Genomic DNA, 19,873 nt, shown 5'->3' on the forward strand with positions numbered 1-19,873 from the left:
TTAACAAGATGTAATAAGATATTTAAAAATAAATCCTACAAATCCTGAAAATACCATATTAAATTAAAGAAACATTAAAATTTTAGATTGAAATTATAATAATCATCACAATGATGCAAGTGAAACAAATATTTCTTGAAGATTTTCTCAAAATAAAATTTTTATACAGAAAAAAGAATTTCATAGAAGAAAAAAATGAATTTATATGACAGAACATTATTTGAGAGTGTGCTTCAAAATCTGTAATATCCAAGGTTACTATATGTTTGTAATGTTTGTGTATATATATATTTATATATTTACTAAATATATTTGACATACAATGGTTTAACACATGAAAATACTAAGTTATTTTACTCAAACAAAAGAATTTATTTTTTACATAATGATATTCTTTTGAGGTTTTAGGTCTTGGAATTGCATACCATATATTCTAATCTTTAGTCTTAATTTACATTTATGCCTGTAATTGTTTGTTATGTTAGAGATGAATTAAGTGCATGATGCTATATACTTTAAGGCAAAAAAGGTGGAAAAAATAGGCGAGAAAGGAATAGCAAAGAGAAAAGAGAAAAAAGTGGGATAGAGGAGGAAAAAAAGAAGATAGAATAAAGAAAGAAGCAGACCACTGTTGAAATCTTGTCTCTGCTATTTAATACTTATCCATCCTTGGGAAAGTTATACAAACTTCACATGCTTCAGCTTTCGTATCTTAACTATAGGGATAACTATATATATCTTTCAGAATTTGTATGAAATTACACATATTGTACTTAACATGATTTGAAACAGTCCTTGGCAAGTAGTAAAAACTTAAGTGGAAGCAATTATTAATATTTATTATTTTCTTACCTTGTGGGCTCCTGAGGCAGATTGCCTGGGAACAAATGCTGGCTCTTTTGTTTACTAGGCTGTGACTTTGAGCAAATCATTTAACCTTTTTTTCCTTCAATTTCCTCATTTCCAAAATGGGAGAAATTATAGCAGTTTTGTTGCTAGAATGAAAGATCACATGTGTAAAACTTAGAACAGTGCTTGGCTCCTAGACATTCGATAGATGTTTGTTGGCATGGTCATTGTTGTAGTTTAAAGGAGCAAAGGATTTGAAAGTGATTAGGAAGTCAGAGGTGGAAATGCAGATAGGAGGAAGAACTTGCATAATTTTTGTCAGAAGGGAAAAGAAAAATAGTTCTGTAGTAGATTTGCTGCACCATTTGCCTACAACTTGAAGTGAAATCTTATAGTAAGGGCAGAATTATGTTTATATTCAAGTTCACATTACAAAATTGCACATAGAGTATACCATTTTCATATCAGAAGAGGAGCTTATAGGTCTTTTAGTCTAGAACCCCAGTTTTGCCTAAGGTCACACAGGTAGTTAGTGGAAGCCTAAGGATGAGCAACATTATGTAACTCCTAATGCACTGCTTTTTTCTACTGCACGGTGCTGTCATGCTGCCTCCATGCTGGCTACCTTGGAATTTACCCTATAAGGCGCTTGAGTAAGTTTGAAACCAGGCAATCATGGGGCCAAATGGCTGAAAAGAAGCATTAAAGCACTTAATCATGTATAGTTTCTATTATATTATTTTTAAAGGATATTACCCCTTTGTTCGTATTAAGAGAAAGACTGAAATTATGTGAAGAAAATAGTTACCTGAGAGCTATCATCTTGATCTTTTAATATTAGTAGGCTACCTTTCTTCTCTTTGTATCAAGAGCAGTTCTAGGTAGGCCAGAGAAAACTATGTATGGGTCCTTTCTGACATACCTTGTCACAGACACCTAACAGGCAGAGAAGAGAGCATCTAAGCTACTAGCACTGCCAATAATGTCCACGTTTGTGATCTGTGAGTGTGAAGTGGCACATTGGAAGTACCAACTAAGAGACAGTCCTCTCAGGAGTGGAACTAAACCCTGCCTGGACCCTAGGACCATGTGTGATATTTTTATTCCGAAAATGTACCTCCAACAAGATTATATCTGTAGCTCCTGCTGCACTATGTCTCATATATATAATAATTCAACAATGCTAAATTACTGAAATATCATTTTATATCGTTGTGGCTCTACTTGGATATAATTACACTCCTGTTGACCAATTAACATAGCAGTAATTATCAATACATATCAAAGGCATACTGTTTTTTTTTTAAAGATAAGGTCTCGGCTTTGTCTCCCATGCTGGAGTGCTATGGCACAATCATAGCTCACTGTAACCTCAAATTCTTGGGCTCAAGGGATCTTCCCACCTCGGCCTTCTGAGTAGCTGGGACTATAGGCGTGTGCCACCATGCCCAGCTAATTTTTTTGTTTTTGGAGAGATGGGAGTCTCACTATGTTGTCCAGGCTGGTATTGAACTCCTGACCTAAAGCAATCCTCCTGCCTTGGCCTTCCAAAGTGTTGGGAGGTGAGCCACAGTGCCCAGCCCAAAGCCACACTTTTAAATTTCTAATTAGCTATGCATATTAGCAGTTATAAGTTTGTAAAGTGCAACATATATGCCAACAAGGGCACAATGATTAATGTACCATTCAATGAATTATCACAAAGTGAACACATACATGTAATCACCACCCAGAAGAAATAGAACCTTCCTATACCACACCCCAAAAACTCCCATGAATCTACTTAGTCTTATCCCTCACCCCATTTTCCCCTCAGCCATAGCAAAGGTAATCATTATATTGACGCTGTCACCATTGATTAGTATTTGCTGGGTTTTGAACATTATGTAAATAGTATTATACAATACATACTCTCTTGTGACTGGCTTCATTTACTCAGCATTATGTTTATGAGCCTCATAAACATATAAAAATTAATATAGCAATGAAAATGAATGAACTATAGTTATTTAGTTATACAGTTATTTTTAACTATAGTTCATTCATTTTCATTGCTATATAGTATCCCATTGTATAACTATACCACTCTTTCCATTCTGTTGTTAGTAGACATTTAAACGGTATATCCAATTTGGGGAAGTGCTGCTGTAAATATTTATGCACATATCTTTTGGTGCATGTCTGTGGGTACTTACCTAGGAATAGAACTGCTAGATTACAGGCTATGCATGGGTTCAGCTTTAGTAGCTTTTGAAAAACAGTTTTCCAAAGAAGTTCTTTCAATTAACATTCCCATCAGCAGTATATAAGAGTTCTAGTTCCCCCACATCTTTTTCGATGTTTGATATTCTTAGTCTTTTTCATTTTAGACATTCTCATGAGTGTATGGTGGTACTTCATTGTGATCTTAATTTGCATTTCTCTGATGACTAACGAGGTTAAGCACTTTCACTTCTTTATTGGCCATTAGATAGCCTTTCTTATGAAGTGCCTTTAAGTCTTTTGCTCATTTAAAAATTGACTTATCTGTTTTTCCTTATTGATTTGTAAAAGTTCTTATGCACTGTGTAATTAATGAGTCTTTTGTCAGATATATAATATATATGCACACCACACACACAATCTCAAATATCTTTTTCTACTCTATGTCTTCTTGCCTTTTTACTCTCCTGATGGTATCTAAGAGACGTTCATAACTTTAATATAGTCCAGTTTATCAATAGTTTTCTGTGTGGCCAGTGTCCTATTTAAGAAATACTTGCCTAAACCAAGGTAATGAAGATATTCTCCTATTTTATCTTCTAGAAATTTCATTGGTTTCATTTAACATTAAGATCTTCAATCTACTTAGATTTGATGTTTATGTGTGGTATGAGGTAGGTTCAGATCATAAGTTTTTGCTGAGACTTGTCAAGATGACAAAGACTAAAAAAAATGAAGACAAATTCAGATTGTAAGTCAAGAAAAGTACAAAGGAATTACCTTACATTTTTATTTTTAAAAAATTGATATACTTAATTTCTTTAGAGCAGTTTTAGGTTTACAAAAAATTGATCAGAAAGTACAGAGTTCCTAAATACTTTCTCCCCCCTGTAGTTTTCCTTATTATTTATATCTTGTATTAGGGTGGAACACTGGTTACAACTGAGATATTGATATTTATACATTATTAACTAAACTTCATAATTTACATTATGGTTCACTCTTCATGTTGTACAGTTCAAAGGATATGATAAATGTATAATAATATAACTTTAGTTTTAAAATTCTTTCTCACCTTTTCAGTGAAATAGCAAGAGATGTGAGCAATTTTCAGTGTATACTTATTACTATTAGGGCAGTAGCAGTAAAACAAATAGGTATAATGTTAAATATTAAATCCTTAAACGAAGAACTTTTGACATAAATAGTTAAAAATTTGGTGAGGGCAATAAAATGTGTTGATCTAGGCTACAAACTGACTAGTATTTTAGGTCATGGATTTATATGTCTTGCCACTAAGGAATCTGGCCTTGTCATAGAGGTCAGGCAGTTGGCTGCTGTGTGTATGACAAAATACTACTGGCAGTGCTCTCACAGTATCTGCCAAAGAACAACCAGTAGAATAAAAGTCACATGAAATCAGTGGGAAGCTATTTGTTATTTTATTGCTAAAAACACAAAGAAAACCCAATAGGCATTAATCTGCCAAAGAAACATCAAAATTACTATGCCGGATAAAACACCGGTCCATCTGTGCAAGCATTTTTTCTTCTTAACAGAGGCTGTCAATGAAAACTATCATTCAAATCCCTTTGAACCCAAATTCATAAAATCCCATAATTATTTTAGATTGTCAGCCAGATTTTCTGTGAGCCAGAACTATTCTTAGTGTTTTAACTGATATAGCAACTCACTAGTTTAGTGCACTTTCTTTTGTGACTATCTAAATTTTATCACACATTTAAATGTCTTTAAGAATATCTACATGCTGTTCCTGGTTTCTTTTTTTTTTTAACTTCAGATTATTATGGGGGTACAAAGGTTTTGGTAACATACATGGATTGCTTTTGTATTGCTTGAGTCAAAGTTTTAAGTGTGCCCATCACTCAGATAGTGTACATTCGGTGATTCTGTTAGGTATGATTTCACCCATTCCCTCTTCCCCCCTTCCACCTGCATGATTTCTGTGGAATTTTCATCCATCTGTGCACATGAGTGCTGATCGGTTAGATCCCATTTAATAGAGAGTACATGTGGTGTTTATTTTTTCATTCTTGAGATACTTCACTTAGGAGCATGGTCTCCAGTTCCATCCAGATTGTTGCAAAGGTATTAATTCATTTTTTATGGCTGAGTAGCACTCTATGGTATACATATACCACATTTTATTAATCCATTCATGAACTGATGGGCATTTGGGTTGATTCCACATCTTCATGATTGTGAATTGTGCTGCAATAAACATTCTAGTGCAAGTGTCTTTTTGACAAAATGACTTTTTCCTTTGGGTAAATACCCAGTAGTGGGATTGCTGGATCACATGGTAGGTCTACTTGTAGTTCTTTGAGGAATCTCCATACTATTTTCCATAGAGGTTGCACTAGTTTGCAGTCCCACCAACAGTGTGTAAGTGTTCCTTTCTCTCCACATCCATGCCAGAATCTATTGTTTTGGGACTATTTGATAAAAGCCATTCTCACTTGGGTTAGTTGATATCTCATTGTGGTTTTAATATGCATTTCTCTGATAATTAGTGACATTGAGCATTTTTTCATATATTTATTGGGCATTCAACTATCTTCTTTTGAAAAGCTTCTATTCATGTCTGTTGAACACTTTTTAATGAGGTTGTTTGATTTTTTCTTGCTGATTTGCTTGCGTTCTTTGTAGATTCTGGTTATTAGCCCTTTATTGGATGTGAATATTTTCTCCCATTCTGTAGGTTGTCTATTTGCATTGTTGATTGTTTTCTTAGCTGTGCAGAAGCTTTTTAACTTGATCAGGTCCCATTTATTTATTTTTGTTGTTTCTGTGATTGCCCTTGGGGGTCTTCTTCATAAATTCTTTGCCTAGGCTGATATCTAGAAGAGTGTTTCCAACATTTTGTTCTAGAATACTTATGGTTTCATGTTTCACAGCCAAATTTTACCAGACCTACAAAGAAGAATTGGTACCCATACTGCAGAAATTATTTTATAACATTGAGAAAGAAAGAATTCACCCCAACTCATTCTATGAAGCCAGCATAACCTTGATGCCAAAGCCAGGAAAGGACACAACAAAAAATGGGGGATATAAACCAATATCCCCTTATGAATATAGATGCAAAAATCCTCAATAAAATTCTATCAAACTGAATTGAGCAGCACATCAAAAAAATAATCCACCACAACCAGGTGGGCTTAATCCTAGGAATGCAAGGATGGTTGAACCCATGTAAATCCATAAATAGGATTCACCACATAAACAGAAGCAAAAACAAAGCTCATATGGTCATCTCAATAGATACAGAAGAAGCATTCAACAAAATTCAGCACCCTTTTATACAAACTCTTAACAAAATAGGCATAGATGGAACATATCTCAAAGTTATAAAAGGCATATATATATATATGACAAATGAACAGCCAACATCATACTGAATGGAGAAAAGTTGAAAGCATTTCTACACTCAGAACTGGAACAAGACAAGGTGCCCACTGTTACCACATCTATTCAACATACTGCTGGAAGTCCTAGCCAGAACAATCAGGCAAGAGAAGGAAATTAAGGCATCCAAATGGGAAAGAGGAGGTCAAAATATTAGTACTCTTCACTGATGATATTACCTTTTATCTGGAAAACCCCAAGGATTCCACCAAGAGACTCCTGGAATTGATAAATAGATTCAGCAAAGTCTCAGGTTACAAAATCAATGTACACAAATCAATAGCATTCCTATATACCAAAAACAATCAAGCTAAGAACCAAATCAAAGGCTCAATATTTTTCACAATAGCAACAAAGAAAACAGAATACCTAGGAATATATTTAACTAAGGAGGTAAAAGACCTCTACAGGGAGAACTACAAAACACTGAGGAAGGAAATAGCAGTGGACATAAACAGATGGAAAACCATACCATGCTCATGCATCAGTAGAATCAATATTGTTAAAATGTCCATACTACCCAAAGTGATTTACAGATTCAGTGCAATCCCCATCAAAATACCAATGTCATTTTTCACAGATCTAGAAAAACTAATTCTAAGTTTCATTTGGAACCAGAAAAGAGCCCAAATAGCCAAAGCAAGCTTAAGCAAAAGGAACAAATCTGGAGATGGTTTACCAGACTTTATGCTACAAGGCTATGGTAAAAAAAACAGCATAATACTGGCACAAAAATAGAGATATAGACCAATAGAACAGAACAGAGAACCCAGATATAAAAGCATCCACATATTGCCATCTAATCTTTGACAAAATAGACAATGATATACACTGGGGAAAAGAATCCCTATTCAATAAATGGTGCTGGAAAATTGGATAGCCACATGTAGAAGATTGAAACAGGATCCACATCACTTACCACTCACAAAAATTAATTCAAGATGGATAACAGACTTAAACCTAAGATATGTTCCCGGTCTATTTAACCACATCTTGTACTCCTCACTTATACCAGTGTTCAATAGCCGTTTTTTTTCTTCTTCTTCAAGGAAACTAACTGTAGTTCTCTAGAACAATGATTAAAAGATAGATAGGGCTCAGAGAGACCTTACTCACTATGGTGATTCTGATATTCAGTGAAAGAAGTGCCTAACATCAAACCATATTATAACTTGACCAGTTTGTCATTCAATTAGCATTACTTGAAATGTCTTTTCTCTGTGTCATTGCTTATTCTATACTTGTGACCTATTAAAATTATGTGCAGTCTCCAAGGCCTTCCTCAAGTCTATTCCTCCATGAAGTATTTTCTGTCTCTTGCAGCAAGAAATACTTTTGCCACCTCTAAACAGGTTATATTAACTCTTATCATAGGCTGTCCTGCATACTTGTTTGGGAATTTGCCTTCTCTCTCCTACCAAGCTGCAAGGTCCCTCAGGAAAGAGTCTGAAAATCACAAGTATCCCTGTATGTTCCACAGTATCTTAACTAATTTCTTGCACATCTAGGTATCTAGGTATTCAGTAAATATCTGCTGGGTGAATTTTAGCTTATATTGTGCATGGATCCCTTTCAAAATCAGCTAAGCTGTCCATGAGCAAGTAAAGATTTTAAATCTCTGGTAATTATAACCAGGTATAAATTATATATTTTCATTGTTATGGGGGAAAAACCTTTGAGATAAATTAGAGAGAAATATATCAAAATGGGCCTACAGATATCTATATAATTGCTAAGTTCTTCATTAATTTACATCTAATTTGGGATTTTGAAGATAATCTATATAAGGACCAAATACAGAATGAAATTGATTGGAAGAACAAAGCAACAACCTGAAGAAGATAATTGTGAAGAATAAGACTAAAATTGAGTAAATATTCAATAATGGCAATAATAACTAGAGAAAATATTGACTGCTGATGTTAAAGTTACTGTGGGCCATGTATTGGACTAATACTTTATTTGGTTTTCACCTTTAACCCTTATAACCATAAGAGATAGGGTTGTTTGAGATAGTATAATACTACTATGTTCCTCATCTCACAGATGAGAAAATAGGTGTAGAGAGGATAAGTGTCTTGCACTACTCACCTTACTACTTGCCCATAAGTAGTAAAACCTGGATTCAAATCTGTCTGTTTCCTAACTCTTAACCATAATTCTGCATTGACAGTATTTTAGGATGTTCACCCATTTGTCCATCCACTCATTCATCCATTCAGTACACATTAAGGAGTACTGTGTGCTAGACACTATGCTGAATGGTAGAAATAAAGAATAAAACACATAGTATTGACCCTCAAGGAAATTATAGTCCACTGAAAGAGTCAGATAAGGATCTTCAGGAAAACTTACCCTACAGAGTTAACTCTTAAAGAAAGAGAAAGAGGCCAAAAAGGAAGGGAAGTATATTAAAGTGAGAAGAAATTTACATATACAAATACTAGAGGATTAACAGCGTGTGGCATGTATAGGGTGCAGTTGGACTGCAGTAGGGTGAAGGATGGCTGAGAATGAATGGTAGGCAGAGGCTAGATTATGAGGATCAGCTAATTTGCATTTCTATTAAAGAAACCACATCATAAATATTTGCTTATATTCAGGGTGGTAGTATTTATTGCCCAAATTGGTAGTATTTTATTGCTCCCTCCTAAGGGCAGGGAGTTGGATATGGAAAGGGTTGAAAGAATGGCAAATGAAAATGGTCTTAGTTCCTACAGATTTAGTTGTCTTAACTCGCCTTTTAGAAAAATAACAAAAGAAAGCTTTAAACAAAATCTGGTACAAATACTGTATTTTTAATAATTCACTATATTTCTAGAAAATTGCTGATACTATTGAAAAATTAATATGTAGTCGTTTTAGCCACAATTTAGTTGTATAAAATAAAACATTTCATTACCTGAAAACACTCAGAAGTTTTGTAATTTGCTTTTAGATCTAGAGGATGGCCAAAAACAAGCTATGGTTAGTGAACGGACAGAAGCCTTTACCACTGCTCGAAATTTATTGGCCTCTGGAGCTGATGCTATCGAAAGGATTATGTCTTCATACAAAGAGGTACTTGAATTTTTTTTCTCTATTTTTTAGAGACAAGGTCTCACTCTGTCACTCAAGGTGGAACTTCTGGGCTCAAGCAATCCTCGCACCTCAGCATTCTGAGTAGCTAGGATTACAGGCATGCACCACCACACCCAGATGTATTTTTTTTGGTAGAGATGATGTTTTGCTATATTGCCTGAGCTGGTGCTGCATTTCTTGTTGTCAATTCAATGAAAATGAAATTTATGAAAATCAAGCAAAATGTAAATTACCAGATATACTTAGTATTTTAAAAACATATATCTTTTCTCTCCCCAAAATTGCTGAGTGTAATCAAGATTAAGGGCAGCAACTTCCAAGTGTAATGCTACTAATATCCTTTCATGTTTACACTATCAATTGTTATTCCTCTTTTTCTGTCTATAGTATGACATATTTGTTTTTAAATTTTGAAGAAACTCTCAGATGCGTACTCTGGAGCCAGAGTGCCTAAATTTACATTCTTGCTCCACTATTTACAAATTATGTGACCTTGGTCAAGTTCTTTAATCTGTCTGTGTCTCTGTTTCTTCATGTATAAAATGGGGATAATGGTAACACTGACTTTGTAGGGTTGTTGTGAGTTAATACGTGTAGAATATTAAAAGCAGTACATATTAAACTCTCAGTAAATGTTGGCTAATAATGTTGCTTATACATCTTGTAAACTTTTACCCATCCTTCATTGAAGTCTCACAACCACATATAAAACCTTCCTGCCACTCCACATTCTTCCCACCTTCCCTGCAGGGTTTAGGTCTTCCTTCTCTGCTCATGGCTGTGCACACCTAGTGCTTTACCGCATTATAATTGTCTATCTCCTGCACCAGACCCTGAGCTCTTTGAAAGCAGGAAGTGTCTTACTCATCTTTACATTCCTAATATTCATTTTAATGCTTGGAATATTATATGTGGTTAATAAATATTTGTTAAAAGAATAGTATTAACAATAAGACCTACAGATACCACAGGGTTAAGATTAAAATCACTTCATTCCAATCAGATGTTATATAATATAATATTCCCATAAAAGTCATTCTCACTATTAATTATTCTTTTAGCTTTCACATCAATATAAATTGCTAGAGCATCATTATAAACGTAACTACCTATTAAATCAGCCTTGAAGAAACTATATATAAAAATTATAAATTTTGTGATTTGCTGACAGAACGTTTTAGTCTGTAACAACTGATTTGTTGAAATGTTTCTTTTTTTAAGTAAAATCAGTTGATCAGGGCCATGTACCAAGCAACTCAATTAAAAAAAAAATTCAAATAGTAATTTTGATAATCTGGAGACATAGTCTTTGGGATAGATTTTTCAAAGTAATAAATTACTTAATATTAAAATTATATTAGGAATCAAAATTTTGTGCATCTCACATTAGAATACTCTGCTATCTAAATTACAAAAAAGGTATCAATTAGTATTTCTACATTGTCTCTGACTCAACAAGTGATTGCATTTTGCTTTATGTTGCCTGAATTTGCTTTCAGTCATAGCATGCGCACTTCTAAAAAGTCTTGAACTGCTGTGATAGCACATGAAAGTGCCCACCATGCCTTGTCTGCCAGCTCCAGATGGACCAAGCTTCCCTTTTAGAGTTAGGGTTCCTGGCAAATCCCCTATCTTGTACACTACTAACACATTGCCTCCCGCTTTTCTTGAATTGACCTCTGCTTTTGGTTTTGGAATTTTTTTTCTATCCAAATATTTATATTTGCTCAATTTTCTTTTGAATCCATATTTTTTTAATCCTTAGCTTTGTTCTCCTCTACTTGGGAACTGAAAGAGTTTCTTCTAGGTAACATTTTAGAAATTATCCTTTCAATAGCCATAATATTAACGTATAGTAAATGAAGTAGTGTAATTACTGATCTCTCACTCAGTAGAGACATGTGGTAGGAGGCTTTTAACAACAATACCTACTTATTTCCATTTGCTGTTTAAGTTTTGCACACACAAAAATCGTATACAAATATCAGCATTGTTGTATTATTCCATAATTTATTAAGAAACATTTATTAGTGACATGCTTTGCTTATTGGCATCAGTACCTAGTTTTGTGTATTCTTTTTCATTGAGAAAGATGGTCTTGATAGGAAGTGAGTCACCCTTCACCCTGATAACAAGGTGTTCTCTGAATAGAAAAACAGCAGGAGGTTCATCCAAATTGGACAGCTGGCAGAATAGGAGCAAGGCACAATTCCATTGAGCCTTATGGACTAAAGCAGAGATTTATCTCATCTTGTAATCTTACCTGGAAAACAATGGTGTATTTAATGTTTTTCTTTGGGCATATAAATCATGCTTGGCTTCAAAAGAAGCTGGATTGTGGGATTTGTACTGAAAAGGATTTGAAGCTTTTCACGGAGTCCACTCTCTGTAATGGTTTCCTGCAGCATGGGTATTTTCTCTGGCCAAATATAGGAATTTATGATAATCAGTTTGGCTCAGAATCATTCATTTCATAATAAGAAAAAAAGATACTTTTCTTTTACTTCAAATGTTCTGTTTTAGATCGAAAAAAAGATACTAAAGATCATAATTTCATTGAATGACCTTCAGCTTTTCACAAAATTTTTAGTTTTCTGAAAATGCACTTTATCATGTAAACAGGCCAAATCAGAAATTTGACTGAAGGATCCTTAAGTCTCACTAGTATTCTGAAATCTTTATAGTTCATTTTGAACCCTTACTTGAATGAATAATTTTTATGTTTTACAATTCTAGTCAAACTTACATTGAAATCCTGCTGTATTACTCTTTTGGTAACCTTTTAACTCCCTTTTTTTTTTTTTTTTAAGTTTTCAGATGTATTATCTATTTCTCATGTATAATAAAATAGTATCTTTAACATTAAATCAAGAAGTACATATGATTACATATTTATTTAAAAGCTTGTCTCAAGTATATTAACTCTTTTATCTCTGTGTTGATTTTAGATCACTGAATTAGCAGGCTATACTGCTCGAGTGTACAATATGTTTTGGGTCTTTGATGAAGTAAAAAGAGGCATTTATAAGAGAACCGCTGTCATTCAAGAGACGGAAAACCATAGCAAGAATGGAGCTAATATAGAATTGCCTCTTACTGATACATTGGCAATCAAAGGTATGGACTCAAGTGTTTTTATATTTTTCCCATATGTAAGTATTTATTTTATCAACAGAACCAAAGTTTTCTTAGAAGGTAACTATTAACAATTACAAAGAACTAACATTTAGATAACCAACGTTATTTAAACAGTAATAATGTTTAATAATATTCCTAATATTAGTATTGCAATTTGAGGGATGTTGACTAACATAACCATTAAAAAAACAATTTTATGCTACTTTTATTTAGGACAAAATTTTCAGAATAATTTTCAGAAACTACACATGACAGAATGAATTGGTGGCTTTTAAAATTCAACTAACAAATAGAAGTAGAGCTAATGTTATGTTGTTCATTTCCCTATGTTTCTAAACTTAAGTTTGGCTTTTAAAATATTTTTATATTAAAATATTTTTAAAACTGTATTATTCCATGTCTTAATTTCCTTTCTGCAGCACTGTTTTTTTTTTTTCTGTAGGAAAAGTTAATTTAGGGAAATAGAGTAGTTTTATAAAAATTATGACTGGGTTATAATAGATTAAGTTTAGCTTTGCTATTGTAATGATGGCTAGATTATTATAAAATAATGTTTCTCAGAAATATTTTTCAAATAGATGTGCCAAAATATATAAATTAAACTTTGCTTCAGATATAAATGTCTATATTTACATTTGTTTATATGATTTATAACTGTGATTTATCTTTGTAATTGACTATCTGTTATGCTGCATTATACCTTAAGTTATTTAATCAGCAACAGATGATATCTTTGTAACTTAAACTTTTCCTTAATTATAGGAAAAGTTATTGATGTGGATCATGGAATTATTTGTGAAAATGTTCCCATAATTACACCAGCGGGAGAAGTGGTGGCTTCCAAGCTAAAGTTCAAAGTAAGATGATATTCAAGAATCTTCTGATTGTTGCCATCACACTAATACAAAACAACTCAGAATTCATGTACCTTATGTTAAATACTTGGAGGAGCAATATGGAAAGGAGGGGAAATCAAGAAAGGTATGCACAGTGGCTCAATTACAGAAGCAGTTACTTCCTCAGAACACAGAGAAAAAAGAAATTTGATTTCTACTGCTTTATTGCCAGGTTGAAAATCAAAATTACAGTGCAGTGAGAGCCTGTACCAGGTGACTTTTGGGAACATTAGGAAATGTCCTCAGACATTAATATCTGGAAATAAATTTTAATTTTTTTCCTAATAGAAATTACTTAAAAAAAATACAGGCCTGTACTATATTTACTAAAATATGAAGGCTGAGGTCATTAGCAAAGTTCAGTTCTGTTAATACACATTTTCTCTAACTTTAATTTCAATTTTAAATAATTATGTTTACAATTATGAAAAAATAATCAGAAGATTCATGGATTGCAATTTTTAAGTTTTTAATTTTGTTGAGAATAAATAATTTGTTATTTAATATCATATGCCTTGATTACAAAAACTAACAAGTAAAAATATCTAATAAACCTGAGTCCCTGATTATAAAATTCAAAATTACATTTTCAAGTAAAAACAATTTTCTGGTAAACATTAATGACTATAATGAAGACAGTTGAGCTTAGCTCAAAGGAAGATGTGATTGGACTTGATAATAGAATTACAAACATGACAATATATATGCTAATGATTTTAATATGGACCTCAGTTAAGGTTTGATTATTAAAGTGTATTTGCAAATAAAAAGGTTTGCTAGAAGTTGAAAGAAGACCATAAGAGGCACTGAACAAGGGAAAATTTCTTGTTAGTAAATTTAAGAGAAATTGTGTCTTAACTACAATTTGGTCAAGCTTTATTTTTCCATTTATAGACCTATAGAATGGTTTTAATTATTAGGATCTTACCACAAGTACCAATTAGGTATTCATGGCATATGTGGAATATTTAATTATTCATTAATAGTTTAATGATTTATAATTTATGACTTTTGTGTAGAGGTGGCTTTTTTGGTCAGGCTAGGTTTTATAATATCAATTTCTGTTGCTCCATTTATTAAATAAATAGAGTACAAGTCTTGAATTCTGCCGACGAACTATATTGTTGTAGGTTCATCACACTTTTTCTGTGGAAAAATTTAGAGCTTAGTTTCTTTCATATAAATGATAATATATGCAAAAATAAAATACATATAAAAATAATCTAGTGAAAGTATCTTATACAATTTGAAGGTCTACAAAGATATACATTATTACTATATATACATTGTATACTATATATACATTATTACTATATATTATATATGCATATATATATATATTTTTTTTTTTGTAGACAGTCTCGCTTTGTCTTCCAGGCTAGAGTGCAGTGATATCATCAGAGTTCACTGCAACCTCAAACTCCTGGGCTCAATCAATCCTCCTGCCTCAGCCTCCCAAGTAGTCTACAGGCACATGCCACCATGCCTGGCTAATTTTTCTATTTTTTGTAGAGACAGGGTCTCACTCTTGCTCAGGCTGGTCTTGAACTCCTGGTCTCAAGCAGTCCTCCCGCCTTGGCCTCCCAGAGTGCTAGGATTATAGGTGTGAGCTACTACACCAGTCCTATTACACTACACTTTTCTAATTATCTATTTCTGACTCAGATAGGGAATTATGTTTAAATTCTCAGGTCTCTAAAATATGACAGAAAGTTTTGTTTCCTCTGCATGGATTGAAAAATAAACAAGTTGCTAGAGGAAAAGGTTCCCATCCCATTGTTAGCCTTCAGAATTAAAAAAAAAAATCATTTGCGGAAGAAAATTCAGTAAGTGTGAAAATTCTTTTTGCCTCACCCTCAGTGTTTTACTAAGCATCAGAAAACTTACGCTGAGAAAGTATTAATATGGATGTAAAAAGGTCTTCAATTACTCCTCAAAATGTGTTAAATTTCTGAGAATCCCTAATAGAGAATGGCCCCATTAAGAATTTTGTGAATGTGCTTTTCACCATGACATATACCTTTAAAAAATCATTTGGAAAATATTTATGCTTCTACAAAATTAAACTTCCTTAACCGTCTCTCTAGTGGAAGAGCACAAGCAGATCACAAAGTTCTTACTTTCTAGGTACTTCCCAGGATTTTCTTGGGATGCTAGCAATATATTACAATATTCTTTCATCTTTGAGTTTTCAGTATGATATATTGTATAGTACAGTATTGATAATTAGATATTTGTATCCATTCCATACTAAGCTGCATCTACAGACATCCTATGAATTGTTGCCTCTTATGCTTTCATATTGTATTTTTACTGATTATACAATATCATTTGTTCTTGGTACAAGTAAAACAAAATTTTAAATTGTGTTCCTATTGTTTATTCTTCACAATACCCTTTAAGTACCATGGTAAGACAACTCCCCCATCCTATTTGTGTGGAATGGGAACTCATGAAATTTTAACAGTTTAAATTTAAGTGATAAATAAGATAGAAGATAAAGGGAAGCATCCAACAGATAATGGATAATCTTTGTTTTACTGATGGATATTATGTATATAATATTCATACATATTATATACAATATCCTAATATATATGTGTGCATGTGTTTTAATTCATCCCTAGACACAGAACTAAATTTCAGTCTCCTTACTTTCCTCTGTCTTTGGTTTGGTAAACATATTTTCTGCATCCGTGAATAAAGCAGAATTAGAATCATCTCTCTCTGATGGGCTTTTGTAATTTCTGTAGCATTTCAGACTGCTGAAGTACAAAATTAAACCCAGCTGGCTCTTCGGATAACTGTGCTTTGTAGCTAATAACTCCAGTTGCCTTTCAGTTGTATTTGAATTCAATATAAATTTAATTGTTATTAATATGAATAAAATACAATTTAATATATTTTAATTTTAATTGTTATGGTCTGCCTTATTTCCCATACAGTTGTATTTCTCCATCTGTGTGTATTATCTAATAACAAAACCTCAGTTAAAATTTTGGAAAGCCAGTGCTCATGCCAAGATGATACATTTTTTGGGGAACTGAATTATTTTATGATGCTTTTAGCTTCAGAGAATAATCAAAAGCCAAACTTGATGTTCTGAACCCTGATTTATTTTTCTTTGATTTCTTGCCCATCCTAGGTTATCATGCATTTTGAAAGTTTTTTTTTTAAAAAAATAAATGACTTTTAAATGCTGCCAGAAGAAATAATTAAATATTGCAGTTTGTAATTTTACTTCTTACTTTAGGTTCAAGAAGGAATGCATCTTTTGATAACTGGTCCCAATGGTTGTGGGAAAAGTTCTCTCTTCCGAATTTTAAGTGGGCTCTGGCCTGTGTATGAAGGAGTCCTCTATAAACCACCTCCTCAACATATGTTCTATATTCCACAAAGGTAGGTACATTTTTGTACACCACAAGAAACAATTTCCTTTTTGCTCTTGAATTGTTTTGATTCCTCAAGCTCTTTGGTTTATATATCTTTAAGGATGTTTTCATTGAGAGAAGCTATTAAAGAAACAAAAATTCAATTATCCCCCAAAGTTCTATTACTGCTTTGATTATAGTGTCTAGGACAATACCACTTCTTTTCATTTTCACATGTCTAGATGTAATATATACACAAGAAATGCACATGTTAGTCTCATGAAATAACAAGCAGGCTATTCCAAATAATTAGATTGCCTGAGGTGTCAGATTATCTGTTGTTATAGAAAAAATAGTATTTGGGTAGTATACAGCTCTCTTCTTCAAGGGGCATATACTCATATATTCTAAAATTGTTCATTTATGATTAAGATCCTCTGTAAAAATAATCTTTATTATTAATACATTTATGCTATAATGATTAATTCATGACTTGTAACTACCTTAATTAAAATTGTTTTACTGTGACAATGAGTATCACGTAAGCACAGAAAAAGAACATTATTTCATCTGAAGTCTTTAGCCATCTTCCCTCATAACAATTTAGAAATGTCTCCACACCAAGTTATACACCTGAGAATTTGGAATATTCATTGCGGTGGAGAGAAAATAAAGTCAGAAGAAGAGACACTCCTCGTGTTCATCTAGCCCAGTAATTTTTCCATCTGTCATCAGATTAGTTAAGTAGACAACACATAGAGTACTTTCACTGTGTCAGAGGACCATTCTGTGGACTCTCACAAGCACCTAGGCTGGAAATATAGTACCAGAGCAAATATGAGAGTTACATTGAGTATAGTGTTATCATTTGTCTCTTTGGCCCCTTTTCCTTTCTTAGAAAGTGCCTGTACCATACTGCCCTCTGATCTAATTTTTAGACCATATGTAGTACTTAGGAAGATGAGGTTTTGGGGTTTTTTTAGTTAAAGTGAGACCTTTGGTAGCGGGAGAAAGCTACCTGGAGTATAGGAGATGAAGAACAGTATTGGCTAAGAATGTTGGACGTGAGCAGTGTGACATTTATTCGTGTTTGACACAAATAGATAGTATCTTGTGACACCAGAAGCATTGTTTCTTTCTGGCAATGCTTTAAAGTCCTTTGTGAAAACTTCTGATTTGGAAAGCTAAATTATACTGCCAAAAGTTTATATTTCAGACATTTATGTGTTTAGCAGACAGATTTTAATTTTTTATTTAGGTTAGAAGTCATAGAATCATGAAGACAATATGCCGTTATATAATTAAATTCTCTTAATGCAAATAAAAACACATACATAAACTTTATATTTTTAGCTACAGTTGTTGAATAGAGCTTTAACCTGAGGACATAAGACATTTCCGGAATGTAAGAAAGTGAAGGAATTCTAGTCTGTGCCTGCAGAGAGACCTAACTATGTTATTTTGCAACAAATATAAATCATTGAGAAAGTTTTCCTTAGTCATGAAATTTACTGTTGCCTAAGCAAAAAGATCAACTACAATCTAGTTAAGGAGAAAAATAAGAATGAGAACTCTAATTTTTAAGGCTAAACATGTGTTTTAATAATTAGTTAAAAGTAATTTTACTTTGATTATATCATTTCTAGAAACATGAAAATTTGTATGTACGTTTAAAGTTTAAAGGACCATTATCCTTGTAAAAAGCATAGAATTTATTTAAATGCATAAGTAAAGAGTCTAAATATAGTATTTATTTCTTACAGTCTAAAAGCTGCTGAGTTTTAAAGTAAATTTGAAAATATTTCACATATTTATGATTTAAAAGAAAGCTGCTATACAACCTATTTTAAAATATTTGTCAGTAGGTAATATTAAACATTTCTTAGGATATTCTCATTAATGAATATTGTAATCTTTTATTGCATTAATTTATATAAATAGAATGTAGGTTAACTACATTCGCAGCAAAAAAATGAAAATATAGAGTTGAGATTTATGTATGAACTTCATAAGTCATAAAAACAGACTTTTATAATAATTCCCCTGTATTCACTTTTTGTTATTGAGAGACTTGTTGGTAGAAGATGGATCTCTTTATGGATTGATCAAATGTACATTAATTGTTACTTTCATGGGGAAAAATAGAGTAAGTTTTATGAAAGTGGGTTTATAATAATGTCATGTAGCGTACAGAAGAAAAAAGTGCACTACTAAGGAAAGAAAGTCTTCCAATCAACTATATTAGGCCACTTATTTTTTAACTAAGTCCTCACAAAGAATGCTACCATGGCTCCGTTTGCAAGCTGGGAAACCTGAATTCCTAAGAAATTGTGAAATTACCTCAATGTTTTCCAGTTAATGTCTTCTACTACTTTAGCAACATTAATAATGAGAACCAGATAAAAGAAAATCTGGGCCTTAGTTCAAGAACATAGATAAGAAATTTTGCTAGACAAATTAGTTTCAAAACAACTTCTCCTCATTCCATCTTCATTAATGATGAGATATGATGACTTTTGAAGCATTTGATAAATTTTAGGAAAAAAATATTTTATCAAAAATGTAGATTAGCCACTCAATCTGTGAAATGGTGTGCGGTAAAATGCTTAGTTTTGCTCAGGTAGTGCTTTAAAAAAATATTTTGGCAATTTTAGGCTGAGACTGAATTTCCTGAGCAATATGACTATATTCCTTAAACTGATTATTGAAATTCATTGCTCCCTACTGTATTAGCCACCCTGACCCTCAGGAAGAGTTTTCCACTTAAATACAGATCCTGAATCTTTCATCAATTCTTAGTGCAGTTTCTCTGTCTTCTCAAGTCCCTAAGGATAGGCTTATTCCCTGCTCTTGCTTTCGCAAAACCACTAATTTATGACCCATTTAGTTGCTTGTTGATCCCCTGGT

General features: G+C 32.8%; 1 protein-coding gene across 1 annotated transcript in view; it reads left to right on the forward strand.

Annotated features, from left to right (window-relative positions):
• ABCD2 (ATP binding cassette subfamily D member 2) overlaps positions 1-19,873 on the forward strand; it is a 54,849-nt gene that overhangs the window by 4,604 nt on the left and 30,372 nt on the right. The window contains exons 3-6 of the mRNA XM_045554020.1: positions 9,425-9,540; positions 12,510-12,678; positions 13,462-13,556; positions 16,849-16,994. Of these exons, the coding sequence (XP_045409976.1) occupies positions 9,425-9,540; positions 12,510-12,678; positions 13,462-13,556; positions 16,849-16,994 (526 nt within the window). The remainder of the gene's footprint in view (positions 1-9,424; positions 9,541-12,509; positions 12,679-13,461; positions 13,557-16,848; positions 16,995-19,873) is intronic.

This window comes from Lemur catta, chromosome 6 (assembly GCF_020740605.2).
Source record: "Lemur catta isolate mLemCat1 chromosome 6, mLemCat1.pri, whole genome shotgun sequence".
Taxonomy (NCBI): Eukaryota; Metazoa; Chordata; class Mammalia; order Primates; family Lemuridae; genus Lemur; species Lemur catta.